This window comes from Mus caroli, chromosome 11 (assembly GCF_900094665.2).
Source record: "Mus caroli chromosome 11, CAROLI_EIJ_v1.1, whole genome shotgun sequence".
Classification (NCBI taxonomy): domain Eukaryota; kingdom Metazoa; phylum Chordata; class Mammalia; order Rodentia; family Muridae; genus Mus; species Mus caroli.
This window is the reverse complement of record NC_034580.1, coordinates 22129535-22151526: the sequence shown is the minus strand read 5'-3', so window position 1 is coordinate 22151526 and position 21992 is coordinate 22129535. Positions and strand designations below refer to the sequence as shown.

The following is a 21992-nucleotide window of genomic DNA, read 5'->3' as shown; positions in this document are numbered from 1 at the left end:
TGGTGTCTGGAGCTACTGACTCTTTAATGTTTCTTGATAATAAGGTCTAGATTTTTATGAAATTTGGAATAAATTAGTGACAAGAATTTATCTAGGCTTTTGGAAACTAAATGAATCAATTCCTTGAGGCTTTCTAAAATCAATTTTTAAAATCACCCATGTCATTTAAAAATAGCGAGCACTTCTAAACAGTGAAAATATTCAGAGTTCATCTCTTCAAGTATTTCCTGACCACAAGAACAAGGCACGTACCTTTGCCTTCAACTTGACAGTGATTAGGTGCTTCCTACCAGAAGCATCATCTGCTTTTAACTTGATGGTGCTGAAGGAACTCTCCACACATGCAAGTCTGTGAGGAGAAAAGAATAAAAAATGATCACACAGAGGTGGGCTATGAGGTGGGAGATGGGACCATTCCTACTACTACATGGAGCAAATTAATCAGGAATTTCTGCATGCCAGCTTTTCCTCCTGCTATAGATTTACTGCAGTTAATACACCAGCCTAGTGCTTAATGCAGCCATAGATCTCTGGATTATTTACAGTGTGTGTCAAGGCTCATGCTGTGGTCAGTGAGCACTATGTTTCGCTTTTCCATCACTGGAACCTTTGGCACACACAGCATGTTTCTGTCAGCTTCTACTTATATACAAATTAAACTTCCTGTCAAAATCTTTGATCCATTTCTGTAGTTTCATATAGTATGGGATTTTTATACTTCCTTTATTTGTTTTCCCTCAATGAACTTCTCCTTTGTTATCAGTAATGTTACTGTACATCAATCTGGCTAGTGTTAGTTCACACACTCAAATTAATCCTATGGAAAATGTTGTATAAGCATGGGTATGGACTGGTTTCTTAGCAATAAATTTCTCTTTTGCACAAAATATAGCTTATGACACTTAACCTAGGCATATATTCAAGATGACTAATATTTTAAACACATAGCTCAAACTCAATTGTTTTGGCTTTGAATTGCTCTAAATGCATAAATTCTCTACAATATCCTTTGAAATACATCATTCTGTAAAAAATATAGTCCCTTGAGTACCATAAGCTACTGCCAAAGTAGCCCAAAGTTAGCAGTGTGTTTACTAGTGCACAGCCATTCAGATGGCTCTTGACATTTTTACAATACTCTTCCCTTCAAAAGATAAAAAGTGGACTGAGAACACTGTGCAACTCATCACCCAGATGGAAGAAGAACTCCAGGATCAAAAGGAACATTTGCCTACAAACACAGGTGACTTTTTCTTAATGTCACTATAATTCATGTGGTTACTGACCAGGAACAAAGCAAAAATGGTTTAATTAAAAAAAGCATTGGACAACAAAGGTGTGAATAATGAAAAACAGACAGGAATCTGAGAACATGTGTTAACATTGGATTAATGCATAAAATGAAGCTATGTAAATTATAAGTCCTTTCTAATCAGTAAAATGCCCAGGGTCAGCCAAGCAGTGGTAGCACACGCCTTTAATCCCAGCACTTGGGGCAGAGGCAGGTGGATTCTGAGTTCAAGGCCAGCCTGGTCTACAGAGTGAGTTCCAGGACAGCCAGGGATACACAGAGAAACCCTGTCTCAAAAAACCAAATAAATAAATAAATAAATAAAAGTCCAGGGTCTTAGAAAACAAATGAAAGTAAAATTGTGCACCTGACTGAAAATTTCTTCAGATACAAAAAAAGCGTATGCATTTATTTATTTTCCCTTTATTTATAAGCAACAGTATTATTTAAAAATAAAGGGATTTCTAAAGTATAAAACTCCAGTTTCAAAAATAACAAGAATTAGCACTGATTAAGCCAAAAGCTGAGACAGATGAAAGTGGGTGAGCGCCCACTTAGGAAAAGAAAAATAATCTGTAACACAGGGTGTGATTGTAAATGGCCAAAAATATGGGTATTTCTTTTTAACACAAGAGATCAAAATGGAAGATATATTTTTAAACTAAATTATAAATAATAACACATGCAGAAAACTTACAACTGTTCTGTTATTAACTTTTCAGTGAAATAATCATAGCATTTAGAATCAAGCCAGACAACAACTTAAAAGAATAATTACCAAAACTGATGTCAATCTACTTAATACTAGAAATTTAAAAAAAAGAGATGACAAACCCTGAGAAGCACACACACACACAAAGGTTAAGAGTAAAGATTAATACCGATGAAATCTGTAACTACTAATGTGAGAATCAAGAGCTATACACTGAACTAGGTGTGCACGAATGGCATTGAACTAGGTGTGCACGAATGGCAATTAAAACAAACTAGACCTAATACGTGAGTATCTCTTGAAATACTGTACTTAATTTAATCCACAACTAAGATTATTTAGCTTTTTTCCTGCATGGACATAGTACTGACATCCACAGGCAGCCCACTTCAAAGCACAGACAGAGAAGATGTAGGTATGTACTTCTCCAAACCTTTGACATTCCATACTTACGGTTCAGCATTAACTGCATCATTCCTGACTATTCAAAACTTCCCCCAACCCCTGATCATGCTTGTCACTTCATTTCTTTTCATAGCATCAATCCATGTTGTCTCCTGTGTCAACATTAGTCCTGCCTTTTAAATCAAATCAACTCCTTGCCCCAAAATATTCAGCTAGCCCCCATTCCCTACAGTCTCTGACCCAGAGCAGAAATCCTGCAATCTAGTCTCAAAGCGTTGTCCTTTCATGTAAGCTCCTGGTTAGATTTTTTTTTTTTCTTTTCTTTCATCAACTCAGCATAAGTGTCATCTGGGAAGAGAGATCTTCAATTGGAAAAGGACCTCCATCAATTAGCCCATAGGCTGAATTTATTTGATTAATGACTGATGTGGATGGGATGTCCCCACCCACTGTGGGCAGTGCCAGGCCTGTGCACAACAGTTCTCAACCTGTGAACCCAGACCCCTTTCAGAGGGGTCACCTAAGTCTATGAGAAAATACAGGTACTATATTAACATCCATAACAGTAGCAAATTTCCAGTTATGAAATAGCAACATAGTTTTATAGTTGGGGGTCACCACAACATGAGGAACTGTACTAAAGGGTCACAGTTTTAGAAAGGTTGAGAACCACTACGTGAGCAGGTAGATCAGATCTCTATAGGAAATCAGGATGAGCAAACCAGTAAGCAGTGTTCCTTTGTGGTCTCTGCTTCAGTTCCTGCCTTCAATTCCTGCCCTGACTTTCCTACATAATGAACTAAAAGCTGTAAGCTAAAATAAAGCTGCTCTTGCCATGACACTTTATCACAACAATGGTAATCAAGGTAGAACATATAATGTGTTTCTTTTTCAGCTTTATTAGGAAGTATTAGCTGTGCTCTAATTACTAGGATCAAATTGTATAAATAAATATGTATTTCCATTTCTCCCAATGCTATGATTCTTTGAAATGTATTACCAATGATAAAAAAATACCACAATTAACCAGCTTCCAGGATTACAGGCTTAACTACAAAGCCTTACAACACATATTGGTAATTTTTCAATAGCACATCCGATTTAGTACGACCTCTTTCTGAAGATAAATGCAAAGGCCAAATCACAGAACTGTACTCATTCTAAATGATAAATAATATGCTGTCGGGGAGAACAAAGCATCAGCTCGCATCTCTTAGAACCATTTAATCTATAAATTATCTAGGGACATGTGATTATTAAAATAAATATAAGTTATCTGACAAATGGTGACTATATATTTCTTCCAAAATTCAATCCTTTCCAGTCTCAAGTGATGAGACTAACAGGCACTGGGATGGTTCTAGGTAAAACTATCTACAGAGCAAAATATTTGATGCTTTCAAGTCTAGGATACTCAACCACAAAGACAATTCAAACACTCCAATTCTGAACATGTAAATAAGCCACTCTGGAAAGCAACATAAACTGAAGTTAAGAGAAACCTATCAACTCATCTTGGGCCAGGTGTCATGGATCTTTATGAGCCAGTGTACCATCCAGAATCACCCAGAGCTTGCACCACTCTCAATAGAAGGAGTTGCTGTTGAGAATGTTTTAGGGAAGTTAAACTGAGTATAAAAATGAAAACAAGACCAATCAAACTTAAAGTTAGCAACTAATTCTCATAGTCACGTCAATAACAAAGAAAAATATATGTCCCATCCTATTTTCAATATTTTTTTTCCTTTCCAACTTAAATATTTTTAAGTCCTAACCCTATGTGGTCCAAGTGTCCATCAGAGCTGGATATGGAGGTTCATGTTTATAATTCAGACACTTGGGAGGCCGAGGCAGGTGGAGTGCCCCCCATGTTGGAGGCTACCTGGCTTACACAGCAAGTTCAAGATCAGCCTCAGCTATAAAAATCAATTTTTTTCTAGCTGAAAGAACTACAGAGATGGAAATAGAGAGGAGCCTGAAGAAAAGAAGGTCCAGCAACAGGATCAAAGTGGGATCCAGCTCAAGGGGAGGTCCCAAGGCCTGACACTATTACTGAGGCTATGGAATGCTCACAAAAAGGGATCTATCATGACTGCCCTCCGAAAGATCCAACAAGCAGCTGAAAGAGTCAGATGCAGATATTTGCATCCAACCAATGGACAGAAGGAGCTGACCCCTGTTGTTGAATTAAGGAAGGCTGAAAGAAGCTGAGGAGAAAGGTGATCCTGCAGGAGGACCAGCAGTCTTAATTAATCTGAACCCCTGAGATCTTTCAAACACTGGACCACCAAACAGACAGCATACACCAGCTGATATGAGGCCCCCAACACACATACAATAGAGGACTTCTGGGTCTGTGTTCATTCAGAGATGATGCACCTAACCCTCAAGAAACTGGAGGCCCCAGGGAGTTTAGGGGTCAGGNGGGGGGGGGGGGCATCCATGTGAAGATGGAGTGGGATGGGGAGGAGGTGTAGGATGTATAGCAGTCAGAGTGTGAATGGGGGTGGGCAGGGAATGGAATATGGAGTATAAAAATGAATAACAAAATTAAATTTAAAAAAATAAAATAGCCGGGCGTGGTGGCGCACGCCTTTAATCCCAGCACTCGGGAGGCAGAGGCAGGCGGATTTCTGAGTTCGAGGCCAGCCTGGTCTACAAAGTGAGTGCCAGGATAGCCAGGGCTACACAGAGAAACCCTGTCTCGAAAAACCAAAAAAAAAATAAATAAATAAAAAAAATAAAAAAATAAAAATAAAAATAAAAAAATAAAATAAATGCTACTTGACAGTAATAGATGAAAAGATAAAACTTAAAAAACAAAAAACAGTAATGAAAATGCAGAAATGCCAACTATCTAATTTTTAAACAAAGTATATGTTACCCTCAAAAAGACCTTTCTCTTCTTATCACATTCCACCTGGCTAATCTACAAGATTATTTATTCAAATATTTAGAAAATACAGGTATTTTAACATGGGGTCAAAATAATTACGTTTCTGAAATGCATTAAAACAAACAAATTACTGTGTGTATCAGTTCAAAGGATATTTTAAATTATAGCTGCCAGCTGCTAAGGAAATGCCTCAAAGAGTAGCAAGTCTGACATGGACCAACACAGTTCAGTTCAGGCCTTGACCTTGGGTCTGCAGATCCTACCCTAATTTTATCTTGTCCTGGTAGACCACACCTAAGAATTAAGTTACAAAAATACATTTTGTGGATTTTCTTAATTCACTGGACAGTGCTGGGTAAACACTGACAAAAATATCAATCCACGCTTCTCACAATCCATTCACACAGCATCTCATCTCCTAAAAATTCTTCACAATCAGAAAGAGCTATGCTCTGAGTCACTCATCCTGGTCCCTATCACTAAGTTGTCATGACAACAGAACTTTAAAAGTCTCTCTAACAATGGAGTAGTTTTGTAAATAGACATTTTACTCATGGTAAGGTAGATTTGATTAGCTTCATTCTCAGTGTGTGCCTATCTCTAGACCTAGAGGAACTTCATTAAAGGTTCCATAACAGAGGTGTCTTGTGACATGGTTCCAAGCAGCAGAATCCCCAATGTGCCTAGATAGAATGTATACATCCATATTTATACAATGTATACATCCACTGTATAAAAGTATTTACTTGGAATTTATTCTGAGAATTAAATAATATAAAAAGCAGCAAACAGCAGGATCAGGCAGTCTTCTATAGAGTAACTTTAGCCTAAGATACATAATTTTTGCCTAATGAATGGTATATGCCAGAAGAATTCATACCCTTACTCTGAGCTTTCATCTCTCATACAAGTTGGAAATTTAGTCCCTTTCTACCACCTCATTACAATATGACAATGCAAAGGAAAAGTCAACACTTCCAGTGTAGCTCCTAAAGTACTTATTGCATCTAAGACTTCACACACTGTACTATTTCCCTTATAACTAACTCCATTGCCTGTGGCTCTCATGAAATGCCACAATTAAACTCTACAGTACTTATCACAGTTGTAAATATGCACTGCTGTAATCACCTCGTTGAAGCCTGACTCTTCCACTAGATGGTAAGTTCCATGTGGTAGTTTAAGTTGCCTATGTACCTTCATTGCTTTAAATCATATTCAGTACACAATAGCTGGGTTTAAAAAGAAACCTGAATGATTCAAAACTCTTCTTTCCCTATCAGTGACGCTTCAATCAATTTCATTATAGGATTCGCCTCAATCATGTCAGATCTACTTGGAAACCTCCCTTAAATGCAGAAATAAAACAAGACCCTTGATCAGGGGACAGTAGAATTGAGCATGATGGTGGGGGCTCAGGTCAGCCTATCCTGAGGGTATGAGTGTGGGAGAGCTGGCCCCACAACTTCTGTGCTGTAAGGCAGCATGGGTGAAGGAAAGGTGCCCACCCCCACACTCCTCTTGGCACCTACAACAGGTAGGAGACCTGGCCCTGGGGCAATGAGAGCAGGAGAGCTAGCTGTCCCTGCCCCTCAGCTGCTGTTGCACTTGGGAGAGAGAGCAGGCTCTGCACCTCACCTGGGCAACACAGTGGCCATGTCCCTGGACATGGGGGGTGCAGGTGGGCATGAGTTCAGGAGACTGACACAGTCTTCCTCTTATCTGCTGTGTGGTGGCAAGGACATGGAGAGATCTCTCCTCCCCTACCTCACATGCTTCACCACCTATGGTAAGTGGGAGAGCTGAACTCGGTCGGGATCATGAGAGTAGTAGACCTGGCCATGTCCCTCACTAGCTGCAACACTTGGGAGTGAGCCCTGTACCTCACCTGGGCAACAGAATAGAGCTGGCCCTGGTTGTGGGTGAGCCAGCCCAAAGGCATGAGAGTGGGAGAGTTGACAGTGGGCTGGCCAGCTATCAAGCCCAGATCCAGGGCTTTGAGTTGGCCCATCCCTACATCTACCCCATCTAAGAACTGCTGGAGTACATGAAAGGGCCACTCCTCCAGATCCAATAGTACAGGATCCCCATGACACAGGGCAATGCAGGATGTCTGATAAGAGTCCCAGTGAGGGTCCAGTATTGATAGTGTATCAGAAGTCAGAGGCCCCATACCAGACCAACTAGTCATTGCAAAGAACATTTGCAAGCAAAGAAGAATGGACAAAAGAGTATATTGCAGGACACACTATGACACACTACAGCTTCCACTACAAGATAATTTTTTTCTTTTTCCCTGTTAGGGGTAAGGTTGTAAGGGTGGAGGGCAGGTACCAGGGGAAGAGGAGACGAGTGGAATTGAGGTACATTATGTAAAATTCACAAAGAACCAATAAAAGGCTACAAAATAAACAAGAAGACAACTGTTTCTGCCAATGCCAAGCCCTTTCTACATCCTCAACATTAAGAGGGTAACATGGAAACATCTGAAAATGAAATTAAGTGACTTCTCTTTCTGACCATTTGTATCTAAAGAATGACTGACTCTAGGGCACAAAGGCCTGAACAATCTTCATGACCTCAGCTGGAATTCCTATGACAGCATTTCAGTATTTGTTTTGATCCTCCTCCTCGCCCTTTGTTATAATTAATTTTATTTAAAAGACACATATATTTCAAATCCCACCAGGGAAGAGAACCCTAAGATACCCAAAGCCAGATTTGATGACTATCCATCAAGGACATCAAGTCATCTAATTCCATCATGACAGTACATTTAAAGCTATATGTAAAACCCATTTCTGGCTAAAATGTAGTAATACTATGGACCAGAACTTTTCCGAGCTACTTAATTAAAGTAGCCTGATAAAAGTGGGAAGAAGAGGGGGTCATCAAAGGATTGCAAAGAGAGCCAGAATTTAAAGGCTGTATAGCACGGGGGTTAGGGGTGGGGGGTAGGAGAATATGGACAAAGGACCCAGATAAAGAACAGCTGTTAAGTGGCTAAAGGAACAACAATAAAAAACACAAACAAAACAAAACTCCTTAATAGCACTTTCAGCTATAGGCTTTGTGAGGACTAGAGATGATGGATTTGAAGAATCAAAACAGAGAAAAAGGCATGTCTGGAGAACTTGCTCTAACAGTCTTCCAGCTTTCCCTCTGATAAACCCTTAAGCAAACAGGGTGAAAAGAGAAGGAGAAAGCTACGGAAAAAAAAAAAAAACAGCAATATATACATATATATATATATATATATATATATATATATGGAAACCCATAATAGAAGAGATTAGTTAGAATTTGGAGCTGAAGATGGGAAGTCTAAATGGATACTCGCAAGATCTCAAAGAAGACCTCATGGAGCATAACTTTTACAAGCAAGAAATGGATGAATTTTTGCCCCCAACCCCCACCCCCAAAAATGGATTGAAACTGAGATGAAAACTGTTATTGTAGATAGAAAATATTGAGAATTTAAAATCCACCAACGGGGGGCAGGAGGGGGGATGTCAGCGAATATATAGAAAAGATGGAGGGAAGCAATCAGGCCAATCAACTCATGGAAACAACCACCTTTGAATTCAATCAAGCCCTATCAAAATATCTCCCCATTTTATCTGACTAGCAAAAGAAATCTTGTGGGGGATGAGGAAGTACTACCCTGAGTCTCTAACCTGTTTAATCGCACTTTCCAACCTGGATAAAAGACTATTGGGCACAGTGCTGCAGCCTACATAAGCAAATATTGAAGATCAGATTCCAGAAAGCAATGACCAAGAGCATTGACTGAGCTATCTCCAAACTAAGCCACTTTCCAGTTCCCTTTCGAAAAATATTAATGTCAGTGAATAAAAACAATGTTTTAAGGAAAAAGAAAATGAGGAGGAAAATGCGCAGGAGGAAAGGAGAAGGGGGAGGAGGCAGAAGGGAGCAAAGACTGCGTTCAAGGCAACAAGGAATAACAACAGAACCAAATATAAAGTCCTGTACTTTGCTTTTTATAAATCATTAAGTCAAGCAGCAAAAACAAACGCTCTAAAGTAAATGAGAAAATCTAGAGCTGCATGGAAGGAAAAACAGAGATTTCTTGGAGTATGGGACCACTGGGCCATAAAGGTAAGAGTCTATGAGTAGGAAACAAATCAGTAAAATTATAACTTTACTTATTCATAAAGTCTCTAGGTGGGGGTTAGTTTAGGGTTAGACTTACCTTACGTATACTCAAGGAAATTAACAGCATTGCATTCTTTTTGTACCTTTTGTACTGATTTCATGAAACATGGGGTTTCAAGAGATTCCAAATGGGTAATTTCAGTTAAAAAGCAATGTGTGAAAGTAAGGATGCAATGTGTTAGATATCTGGCACATACAGCACTGTGTACAGGAATGTGTACTGATGTGCTAGAAATCGGGCACACACAGGACGGTGTACAGGAGTGTGTACTGATGTGCTAGAAATCGGGCACACACAGGACGGTGTACAGGAGTGTGTACCGATGTGCTAGATATCAGGCACACACAGAGGACTGTGTACTAATGTGCTAGACATGGGCACACACACAGGGCTGTGTACAGAAGTGTGTACTGATGTGCTAGATATCGGGAACTGATAATAACTGATAACTGATAACTGATAAATAATAAATGTGCTCAGAGAACTGAGCACATTTGCTAACTGGTAACTACTTATCCTTAACTGTAGATAACAAAAACAATAAACTGCTCTATGCAAAAAAAGAAAAAAAGGGGAGAGGAAGAGACGGAGGTGGACAGGGGCAGGAAGGGTAGAGAGGAATTAGAAATAAGGATTGTTGGAAATTAAATAAACTTAATTATCAAGTAAATCTGACTAGAAAATATACACCAAAAAAGTCAAGATGTATTCTAGCTCACATAATTGACATATATAGAAATAAAGCCTAGTGCTTAGAGAATAACTGTGGTTAAAATGGACAGAAGCAGCTGACCCCTGTGGTTGAATTGGAGAAGGGTGAAAGAAGCTGAGGAGAAGGGTGACCCTGTAGAAGGGCCAGAAGTCTCAATTAATCTGGACCTCCAAAATCTCTCAAACTCTGGACACCAAACAGACATACACCAGCTGATATGAGGCCTCCAACACACATACAGTAGAGGACTTCTGGGTCTGTGTTCATTCAGAGATGATGCACCTAACCCTCAAGAGACTAGAGGTCCCAGGGAGTTTAGAGGTCAGGTGGGGTGGGGATTGGGGACATCCACATGAAGACAGGGGGGATGGAGAGGAGGTGTAGGATGTAGAACAGTCAGAGGGTGGGGGGAATAAAATATGGAGTGTAAAAAACTAAATAAATAAATAAATTTTTTAAAAATGATGAGAAAATTAAAAAAAAAAAAAAAACAAATAAACTGTCTCCTAAGTGGTTTTGAAGGTTAGCAGAGGTTGGGTGGTTTGAAATGATAAAGCTAAAACATCACTGCCAAGTCCTGTAAAACTAAGGATTTACAACAAGAAAACAAAAGAGAAAGAAGAGGGGATAGAGGCAAAAAAAAAAAAAGGGGGGGGAGAGAGGGAGGAAAGGAGGGAGGGAGGGAGGAGGAAGAGGAAGAGGAGGAGTTGAAGGAGAGGAAGAAGAGGAGAGGAAGAGGAGGAAGAGGAGGAGGAGGAGCAGGTGGTGGTGGTGTTAGTTGCAGCAGCAGCCCTGTTAAAACACACTGAGTTGAAAGAAAATAAAATGAAAAATGTGCATCAGTGGTAAGGAGTTTTAAGAAGGAAAAGTTAGTAGATACTATAGAGTCATAGTGAATAGTAAAGAGGTCCAGGATGAGGACAGCTGGACTTGTCCACACATCTATCAGTTTCCATGGCTACAGATCAATGTGAATGTAAGAATGCGTGGCTGCCAAGATGACACACTACTAAATACACGTATTTCTAATATTACCCATAAAGAATTTGTGGTAGTTTGGAAAAACGAAAATGAGAAAGAAAAGGTAAAGTAATATTACTAGTGTACATAAATATAAATTACCCAAAATGACTCTAAAATGGACCAAAAATCTGACACTAAGCTTCTCCTAGCCATTGTTGACGGAGTTTAACCAATTAATGAATAATTCATATTACTAGTTAATTAAAAGGGCAGATAATCCAGAGAGTATAACTTTTAATATATGTAAACAAAAATTATCTTTCATTATGTCTCAAAAATATTGTATCATAAAATGGAAGGCCCCCAACATAACTTCCTGCATCTCATAGAGCAGCTGCACTTAAGATTCCTTAATGCAAATCAGTGACTCCACAATAATGGTTCTCAGTTCTAAGATCCAATTTGGAAACCATAATTCTATTATATACACTTCAACAGTCTAGTTATTCTGAAACACTATTACTTGCAATCATGCTTTTACTAACAGTTGGGTGTGAAGTTGTAATTTTTGGCAAGAGACCAATGTATAAATGTCAAGGCTTGTAAGTACACATCTACATGCCGCTGCTATTAGCCTGGAAGACAGTGAAGTTAAGAAGCAGTTAAAACAAAAAACAAAATATAAAAAACAAGCAAACAAAAGGAACAGCCGGGCGTGGTGCTGCACGTCTTTGATCCCAGCACATGGGAAGCAGAAGCAGGCGGATTTCTGAATTCGAGACCAGCCTGGTCTACAGAGTGAGTTCCAGGACGGCCAGAGATACACAGAGAAACCCTGTCTCAAAAAATCCAAAACAAAAAACAAGAAGTCTAAATAAAATTCATGCCTGAAATAATGGCTGACCCATCTTTACACAGAAGTACACCAAAAGCCTTATGTTTCACTCAGATCCAATGCTGAAAGCAGAAAACAATGAGCTGTGGGTAAGAGAGTAAACTGTTCTAAGGACAGATTTCTAAGGAGCACAGTGAGAAGCTGCACCCATGGGCAAAGCACCAGAATCTGCCTTCTAATAGAAATAAGTATACTGCATTGTGATTGCGGCTGAAAACAAATTTATATGAAAATAATTTGGGGAAGCACTTTGTGTATGAGTGTGTGTGTGTGTGTGTGTGTGCGCGTGTGCATGCGTGTTAGCTCCCAGGTTATGGTGTCAGTTTATTAAAAGAAGTATTTTTAGTTCATAATCATATTTCTGTGCAGAGAACTTAGCAGTATATATTTGACCAGAACATTGCCTCCCCAGTGGGCAGATCTCATTGACTCTGTCTTTATAATTGGTCCTAGACTTCCACCAGCTTAGCCAGAACACCCTTTCTCCAACTTAACCTGTATGAAGATAATAGTGGTACAAGTCTTCCTCTGGATCAGCCACCCCAACTTTCCCTTGATGATGCAGTAGGGGTGGAATCTCAGGGTTGTTTTGATTTGCATTTCCCTGATGATTAAGGATGTTGAACATTTTCTTCAGGTGCTTCTCAGCCCTTCGGTATTCCTGACTTGAGGATTCTTTGTTTAGCTCTGTACCCCATTTTTAATGGAATTATTTAAATTTCTGGAGTCCAGTTTCTTGAGCTCTTTGTATATATTAAATATTAGTCCCCTATCAGATTTAGGATTGGTAAAAATCCTTTCCCAATCTTTTGGTGGCCTTTTTGTCTTATTGACAGTATCTTTGGCCTTACAGAAGCTTTGCAATTTTACAAGGTTCCATTTGTCAACTCTTGATCTTACAGCACAGGCCACTGCTGTTCTGTTTAGGAATTTTTCCCCTGTGCCCATATCTTCGAGGCTTTTCCCTACTTTCTCCTCTAAAAATTTCAGTGTCTCTGGTTTTATGTGGAGTTCCTTGATCCACTTAGACTTGAGCTTTGTACAAGGAGATAATAATGGATGCAGTAGGGGACCTCCATGTTGCAACACAAGGCAGGCAAGACCACCAAATCAATGGGATCTAAGTTGTGGGCAGTCACCACCAGCTGAGCCTTCTTGTTCTCTAAGATGGTGACTGTATTGATCCCTGCTTGGACTGTACTGACCCCTGCTCAAAAGACAGGTGGTCTCTCACGTGAAACTTCCCCTTTGCTAGCAGCTTTCTTCTCAGCAGAGACCAGCAGCCCCTGCTCAATGGTCAGGTGGTCTTTTAGGTGGGACACTCCATTGCCAGCAGCTTTCACCTCAGCACAGTCGAGCAGCCTTTGCGTCTCGTGTTTTGTCTCTGCCCTGTGCTTATGGGCAAGCTTAAGCAGCTAGGTAATTATTAGCAGGTCCAGGACCTGGGGTAACTGGTTAAAGGCAGGCCTTACAGTATTTTGAGCAGCTTAAAGAGACAGCCCTTTGCTGCTGCTCTATGTAGAGGGGCCACTTGACAAAGGGTGTAAAATCTCTTTAGATAGTCCGATGCTGAAATTCTCTGGCCTTTTCTCCGTGGATTCTGCACCTTTTGGTCTCCTGTTTCTCCACAACAGCCTGGGTGGGACCCAACCGTCTACCCCTTGACCTTGTTTCCTTTGAACACCTTGTTTGGCTGAGTTCCAGGACAGCCAGGGCTATACAGAGAAACCCTGTCTCAAAAAACCAAAAAAAAAAAATTGTTTTCTACTTAGGATGGACTCCTCTTAAAATGTTATTTGATGTTTGGCTTCTTTAAATTAGTGGTCAAAAGGCCAACTCAGAAAACACCGAGAAAGCAACACATATAAAAATAATGAAATGTCTTAAATACTTTCAAAAAAACTTGCTAGTGAAAAATTCCACATTCCAAATGGTCCCTGAGTCAGCCTTGGATTTATCTAGTAATAAAGAACCTGAAGCTGGATAATAAATAAACATGAAAGGAGAGCTGGTAGCAGTTACAAACAGATCTAAACTGCTTATCTGCACTGATACTACTTCAAGCTTATAATAGACTTAATAACAATATGATATGTAAAATGTCCACACTAAGAATTGAATTTAGCAACTGAAAATCCGGGAGGTTACCAGATACTTTTTTCTCAGTGGTCAATGAATGAAGTTTTAACAAGTTACATTTCCACCTACGGAATCTCATGATTTTCTCTTCTGCCCACTTCCGTCCCACCTTCCCTCTCTCCTTCTCTCCTCTCCTCCTCTCCTCCTCTTCACCTCCCTCTCCCCCCCCCACCCCCGGTGTTTTAAAACAGGGTCTCTCTCTATAGCCAAGCTATCCTGAAATTCACAGAGATCCACCTGCTTCTGCCTTCCAAATGCTTGGATTAAAGGTGTGTGCCAGCCCTCTTTTAAGTTTCTTATTTCTAAGCTTCTTTACTCATTATTTTCTTCAGAGAAGCAAGATAATTTTTCCAAACCTTATTTATGAAGACTTACTGTTGAAAAGTACAAAAACATTTAAAATGTATGTGGTTATTTAAATTTAGCAAAGAAAAACTGAGTAACAGCCAAATACAGTTACATACACACACTAAAAACCACTGCAATTTCCATTTTGATTCATAGTTATATTTGATTAATAGTATATTTCTGAACATATACATATATGGTGTGTAGGTATATGTATGCGCATCCACATGCATGTGGAATTCAGATATTTATACTATATTTTTTCTTCAATAGGTCTCAACCTTACTTATTGAGGGAGAGCGGTCAGCAATTAGGCTGGCTTAGTTGACCAACGTGTTCCATGAGGACTGACTTACCCACTCAGCACTTCTACAGTTCCATGCTTGCACAGCAAACACTCGACCCACTGAGCATAGCCCAGCCCGGGGCTTTACTTTTAAACATGACACAGGTATAGTCACAACACTGTTCTGTGTCTAATGAAAAGTCCTATTAAGATAAATCTTCCTGTGTGCATAAAATTCCATTCTTTCAAATCACATGTAGCTTTTCAGGTTAATATTCCACAATGCTTCTGTCCATAACTGAGAGCAAGCAACAACCAGGATCAAATACTCAACATTAAAAGAAAACATCAGATCCTCTCTATCAACTAAAAGCAGCTACAAAACCATCCTACAACAACCAGAAATATACTAAGTCACACTATGTGAAAAAAAAGGCATTTCTAAGATATATTTTTAAATGGACATACTTATCCCAACCAATGGCTCCTATCTCAGTAAGAAGGTCTTTGCAGAAACTGCAAGAAGGTGGTTGTACACACAACTCTTGTTTATTCTTTAAAGCAACTTCCTGTTGAAAGAAACATATTTTAATTGGCTATGGAATTAACAACTGAGTTATTAACTAACTACAAAACAAAGTTCATAATACTCTCATCACCTAACAGAAATGCTCACTATTTTTTATAGAAAACCCAGGTGATGGTCGATTCTGTTGTAGTGTTCAAAGATGGTAGAGAACACCAGGCACACAGACAGAGTCACCATGAAATAATCTAGGAAAACTAAAAAACAAGTCCCAGAAAGAATAACACATGTTTTAGACAGGTCTTACAGAGGTTAAATACTGCCTAACATTTCCTACTTAAGACAACTTAGACTCATTGGTTTGGTTTGAAAGCAGTGGAAGTAAAATAATACACTTAAGAGAGTTCTTCTCAAATAGTCTCTGTTCTCAATAATTAAAAACACACATGCCTGACTATCACTAAAAAGTGCCACAGAAAGTTACAAAGCTTTCTGAATCGGTTCCAGAACTAGTAACTTCATGTGAGCAACGCACATGAGCAAGGTTGTCACTGCCAATGAGAACACGGTTTCAGAAACAAACTAACCATCCCCACAGCTTTAGGGACAAGAGTCTAAATAGTATTGAAATCATCAATTTTGTTTACAATTTCTGAAGAAAGGCAGGCTACAGGATCTCACCTGTATTCAGAAACACAGCCCAAACGTACAATAGATGTCTCTAAGCCAAGATAAGTGAGAGGGTATTACTTTCGTTTAAATTAACAAATTAAACGGCCATCAGAGCTATAACTTACAATTAAATAGTTAGTTGTAATATTAAGAGTTTAATAGGATACAATCTTGTTCTGGTTCCTGGGTTCTTATATTTGCATATTAAACAATAGCCAGGACAAAATTTCCTAATTTTTTTTCTAATATCAAGGGGATATGAAACAATTGTTTCTTTACTTTACTCATTTAAAGCTCCTATTTTGTGTTCATCAATGTAGCTTCTAAGTTTGATAATCTTTATTAGGGTTTATAAATTCATAAGTCAAAATGTAAATTTAGAAGCTGATCCTAAGTAACTCTGCACCTAAGCCTTTTATCTACGGTATGCTCAAAGAGTTGCTATGAGGACGCAAGAATAGCCTTGGAAGAAAGACATAACTACTAAGTTTCCAGTAAATACCACCCTACACTTTTATAAAACATCCAAAGGAACTACAAAATAAGAAATATCAAAATGCTTTCAGTTGTCAGTAGCAATATTGGTGTTGTCATTTTGACAGAAACAAAGATAAGAGAAGCGTAACAAGTTAGACACAACTGTTGTGGTTTGGATCTGAAGCATGCCTCAAAAGCTCATGTGCTTCAGGCTTGGTCCCCAGTGAAAAGTACTATGAGCTCTGGAATGGGTCAATTCCCTAGTAAGTTCAGAGCTCTATGGGCCATTGGGAAGTAAGGCCTGGTTACAGAAAGTAGGTCTTGAGGTGGCAGGACCTTGGAGGGCATGTCTAGTCCAGATCCTTATGTCAGTCTCTCTGCCTCTAATCCACCACAACATAAGCCACTTTTCTTCTCCCAAACATAATCTTCTACCACACCAAGCAGGAATCCAGAAGCTATGGATCCATGTTGACCATGAGCTGAAACTTCTGAATGTAGATGCAAAACTAGGCTCCTTTCACTAAGTTTTTTTCAAGTACTTATCACAGAGACAAAACATTAGTCAGCATAATAACCAAAATAAACAAATGGCAAATCAGTAAATGTAATTAGAAACCAACACTTTAAGGAGTCAAAAGCATAAGTGCAAAGAAAAACCAATAATGAGAATGGAAACACTGCTATGAACTCATGATTATCTTCCCTAGCTCTGTCTGCTGAAAAGAATGAGAAGCAGAAACAGCAACAAGTACCACACGCAGTTTGTAGACTATGGTATCTGACACTACTTCCCATGATAATAATGATTATTATTACTACAAATAAATCCTACAGATTTATTAGAGTGGCTGATTATAGTTCTAGAATAGAATGAATAAGTATGTCTAGAGCGACTGGCATCACAAGGCAGGAAGGTTAGGTTATATTAAAAGACCACAGGAGGCAATATTAAGCATTTTGAATTGACCAAAAATAGGATACTTTCAGCATCAGAAAGAAATTGACTGTAATGGATTAAAGCTAATGAAACTTACAAAACTCATGAGTTAATAATGATCCTTAAAGACATATCAGTTCCCTGTGGTAGTTGCCAGCACTAACTCATTATAATAAAAATTGTTTTTTAAAGAAAAGAAGCACCTATCTTGTTGCTCTAGTGTAAGCTCTGCCTCATAGTAACTAAATAATGCTGAGGGTTCTTATTCACATATTTTTGGTTAATAAATCTAAATGATAGTTTTGTTTTGTTTTCTTTTCCTCGCCATTTGTGGTACTGTCCTTTGACAACACATTACACAAGCTGTGAGGTTTTATCCCCTGTACCACAAAATGTAAAACGCAACTTAATGAGAAACAAATCCTTTAAAAATGCCAGTGAAATGTTGGACAGGGAAGGATCAGCAGGGGATGATAAAACACCTAGGTGGTAAGCTGACAGGAAATTGTTGCTGATGCATCTAAACCTACTGGCCAACTCTCACTAACTGAAGACTAAGCAGACATTTGTACAACCCCTACAGTAATACAGTAAGAAGTACAAAGCACCAAGTACTCATATCAAAAGAAATATGCTGAGTACTAACCTGCAGATTACAAAGAAAAGTACAAACAAAAAGCAAAACAACAACAACAAGCCCTCATTATCCTTTACGTAAATTGCTTGGGAAATGCTTAGGATTTTATTTTTTATTTTTTCAGATTTTACATTAGTTACATGTGCATAGTAAGGTATCTTTCAGGTGAGACCAGAACTGAAGCATAATATTCATATTTTATTCCTTATACGAATTTTAAAGGAAATTTTAAACTATGACTAGCAATTTTCTGCATGACACAAAGTCTCACTCTATGACACCTGCCATTTGTGTTTTCATGGCAGTGTTCAAAACATTTGGGATGTGAACCGTTTTTTGTTTGGATGTGATGGATGCTCGACCCTTAGGAGAGGGTGTTGAAAGATTTTATGAATGGCTAACATACTCACTTTGCAATGAGAGAAATCTCACAGGGCACATGACTTGTTATGTCCAACAACTAAAGGACATGAAAAAAAGAGGATCAAGAGGAAAAAGAGACAGCATGAATTAAAGCTCACCTCAGCATCCAAGTCATCCAAGTTCAAGAGCGAGACTCTTCCCTCCCATAAGAGCAAAGGTTCTGTAAGGCTATCTCTAAGGCCATGGCGACTATAATTACATATTCAAAGTCACTATTATTGCCTTTTTCTTCCCATATGTGTTCATAGTGTGTGTTTGGAGCATATGTACTACAGCACACACGTGAGCTTTAAAGGACAACTTCACGGGGTTGCTCCTCTCTTTATCACTGTGGGAGTGCTGGAGCTGAACTCAGTCACCAGGTTGCACACCAAGTGCCAGTACCTAAAAGCCATCTTGTCAGTCCCAATATTCAATAATTGAAACAGGCAAGCACTTAGCTAAAGATATATAAACTGATATATTTTTAAAGGAGTTAATACAATCTCCAGGCTTTCCTGAAGTTAAACTACTACAATATCTTCCCAAAATATTAGGGAAGGAAGATGATTGACAAAGGCTGAAGTTAGGTCATAGAATCAGGGTACTCAATGCAATTACCTCACTTTCTTTATGTTGCAAAAGCCCTTCAGGACTCTGTATCTGTACAAAGAGTTACTTAATATTATATGCCATTTAATTAAGTATGCCCCCTTCATGCAAGCAAGAATTCTGACTTCAATGTCCACCACCCATAACCCAGGTCTGGGGAGATAAAGGCAGGAAGATCTGTGGGGCTCGATGGTTGGCCAAGTTAGCTGAGTCAACAATCATTGTATCAGTGAGACACACCATCTCAATGATAAGGTGTAACACAACTGAGAAAATTGACAATTGACTATGTCCACATCCACATAGACAAATGTGTACACAAAACCATCAATACACAGATAAATAACATTTGAAAAGTTTCAGAAACAATAAAGACTTATTAGATATAATTGTTAGAAAAAATTCTTACCAAAATCATCTTCAATTCCATCATAAAACTCATTAGATCAGGAGAGTGCTTCATTCTCTAAATTAAAACATTTTCAGATAATAACTCATGAAATTGATGTTCCAGTCATTGAATCTGAAATGTATGTGGACATCTAAATCTGAAAGCCATTAATTACTGAAACATTTGTCATAATGTCTATTTCTGCCGACTTCATTTTGAAAGAGTGACTAAAACTTCTGTCTTTGATTTCTATTGTGATAAACACCTTGACCACAAGAAAGGTGAGGAGGAGAGGGTTTGTTTGAGTTTATAGCTAGAGTCCATCTTAAAGGTTAGAAACACCAGGCAAGAGCTGAAAGCAGAGATCATATAGAAATACTGCTTACAGTCTTGCTACCATAGCCTTCTTTCTCAGTTTGCTTTCTTAGACCATCCAGGACCACATGGCCGGAGGTGGTATCACCCACAGTGGGCAAAAGCAATCACTAGTCAGGAAAATGCCCCACACACTTGCCTACAGACCATCGAGGAAAGCAATTTCTCAGTGGCGAGTGTTCTTCCCTATAACTCAAGTTTGTATCAATCAAGTTGAATACAACTAGGCAGGACTACCCTATCTTCGTGAAATGTAGTGAATCGTAGAAGACATCCTTTAAAAGTGCGCACATACATACCTCCATTTCTTCTCTGAAAGATTTAACAAATGTAGAAAAGCATTATTTTAAAAGGCAAAGGAGAGAGGCAGAAAAAAGATGCGAATGAAAAGAGAAACATAACATATAAAATTGTAACTTGGATTTAGTAGATTTTTTATTAATAATATATACTTTGCTTCTAGATCTTTAAGATCATGGATGCCAGCCCTTCACAACTAACTCATCCTAATTCAAAAAGAGAAACAAATAGTAAAATAATAACTATTATAATGAAATGGCAAAAAGGGATATGCCCTATAAAACAGAATGAAAATTTCAGAGAGCTGGTGTTCCACTGTTCTAAAATATTTTATTCTTAAAATAACTATAGAATAAATGGTTACATCTTAGAAGGCTTGAACAGAAACTGCCTGCATTTGCTTCTCTTTTACATTTTGATGCATTTCACTAGCCACACACTACTCTAAACACAACTAAACATAAAGTTGTTCCATGTTTTCAGAAGAGAAAATTAAAAGCCTAAGCTACCTGTGCAGCACTTGAAGGCAAACCGTTCCCATGACCTGGTTCTGGTGGACCATATGCCTACAGAGTAAATCTTATACCATAGCTGATTCTACACCAAACAACTTGTATCAAAACCCTGCAACTGAAAGTCTAGCAGCTACATCCAACTCAGCACCTTGTTTTGAGAATCAATGTTGACTGAAATGCACCCATGCCTGTGTGGCCTTTGCTTATGGCTCTTAAGGTGCTGCTGTCAGATAGAGCATCACAACTGTGGCCAGGCTTACCTGTTCACAAAACCTGACAATTTAACTTTCATAAAAATTTTGTTGATTGTGGGGCTGAGGGTGTAGGGGGAGAGGGGGTTGGGAGAGAGCCCGTGTCCAGCCAGAGTTCCTGTGCTCTGGGCAGGCGGGCATGGGAGGACTGCCAGACGCTTTCCACTTGGCCTCAGGTGGGCTTCTGGTTGTGTGAAGCCACTGACCCCCACACAGTGGGGGGTGGACAAGGGGCAGCCCCCAGTACCAGGGGCCCCGGACCGACACTCTTGGCCCCGGAGATACAAGAAGAGAGGGCAGAGGGAGAGAGGTTCCCACACAGGTGAGAGTCCTTAATCCAGTCTGTGGCTGGAGCACAGGAAGGCCATCTGACGGGAGATTATGCATGGCTCGTTAGGAGAAAGCCTATCCCATCATCCCAGCAGAGTGGACCTTGATGAACAGAGACAGTCTATGGTTTTAGAGCTTTATTATAGAAAGGCAGGGAGAAAGAGAGAAGGTGGAAAGAGAGGGACCAGCCATGGCCATGAGGAGGGAAGGGGGAGAGAGAATGAGGAAAGGCTAGAGAGTAAGAGGTTAGAGAGAGAGAGATCAAGGAGAGAGTGTGAGTCAGAGGGAGAGTAAGGAAAGTAAAAGTTTAAGAGAGTGAGGAGGGGCCAAGCAGCCCCTCTTACAGTGAGCTGTGTTATCTTGCTGTTGCTAGGTAACTGGGTGGAGTCTAGCCTGAAGGTCAGAAGCTTGGGACATTGTCTACGTGACTACTAGCCACATGCTTCTCTTGTGGGGGCTGTGGGGGCTGTGGGGGCTGTGGGGGCAGTAACTTCAAAAAGAGCCAGGGGTCCAGGAGACATGAGCGAACACCTTCCATCCCATGTAGGTGGGAATTCTACCTCAGCTCGACTGAAGACCAGACTGCCTGTGCATAGCCCATTGCCCCACAGTTGACTGCTTGGGTTCCATTTACTGATAATAGTTTAAGAGAGAAATAATAACTCTCAACTGAATCTGGGAATGGAACTAGAAAGAAAAGAAGAGAAGAGAAGAGAAGAGAAGAGGGGAGGGGAGGGGAG

At 39.4% G+C, this 21992-nt stretch overlaps 1 protein-coding gene across 3 annotated transcripts in view; it reads right to left on the bottom strand.

Annotated features, from left to right (window-relative positions):
* Fancl (FA complementation group L) overlaps positions 1-21992 on the bottom strand; it is a 76362-nt gene that overhangs the window by 37943 nt on the left and 16427 nt on the right. Inside the window, exons 2-5 of one of the 3 annotated variants that reach the window (XM_029483513.1) lie at positions 20156-20168; positions 19500-19556; positions 15293-15393; positions 253-349 (exon numbers count right to left, since the gene is read on the bottom strand). In XM_029483513.1, the coding sequence (XP_029339373.1) occupies positions 253-349; positions 15293-15393; positions 19500-19556; positions 20156-20161 (261 nt within the window). In that variant the 5' untranslated portion in view covers positions 20162-20168. Of the gene's footprint in view, positions 1-252; positions 350-15292; positions 15394-19499; positions 19614-20155; positions 20169-21992 lie in introns of all 3 variants that reach the window. The other 2 variants (XM_021177189.2, XM_029483514.1) reach the window with 2 other exon arrangements.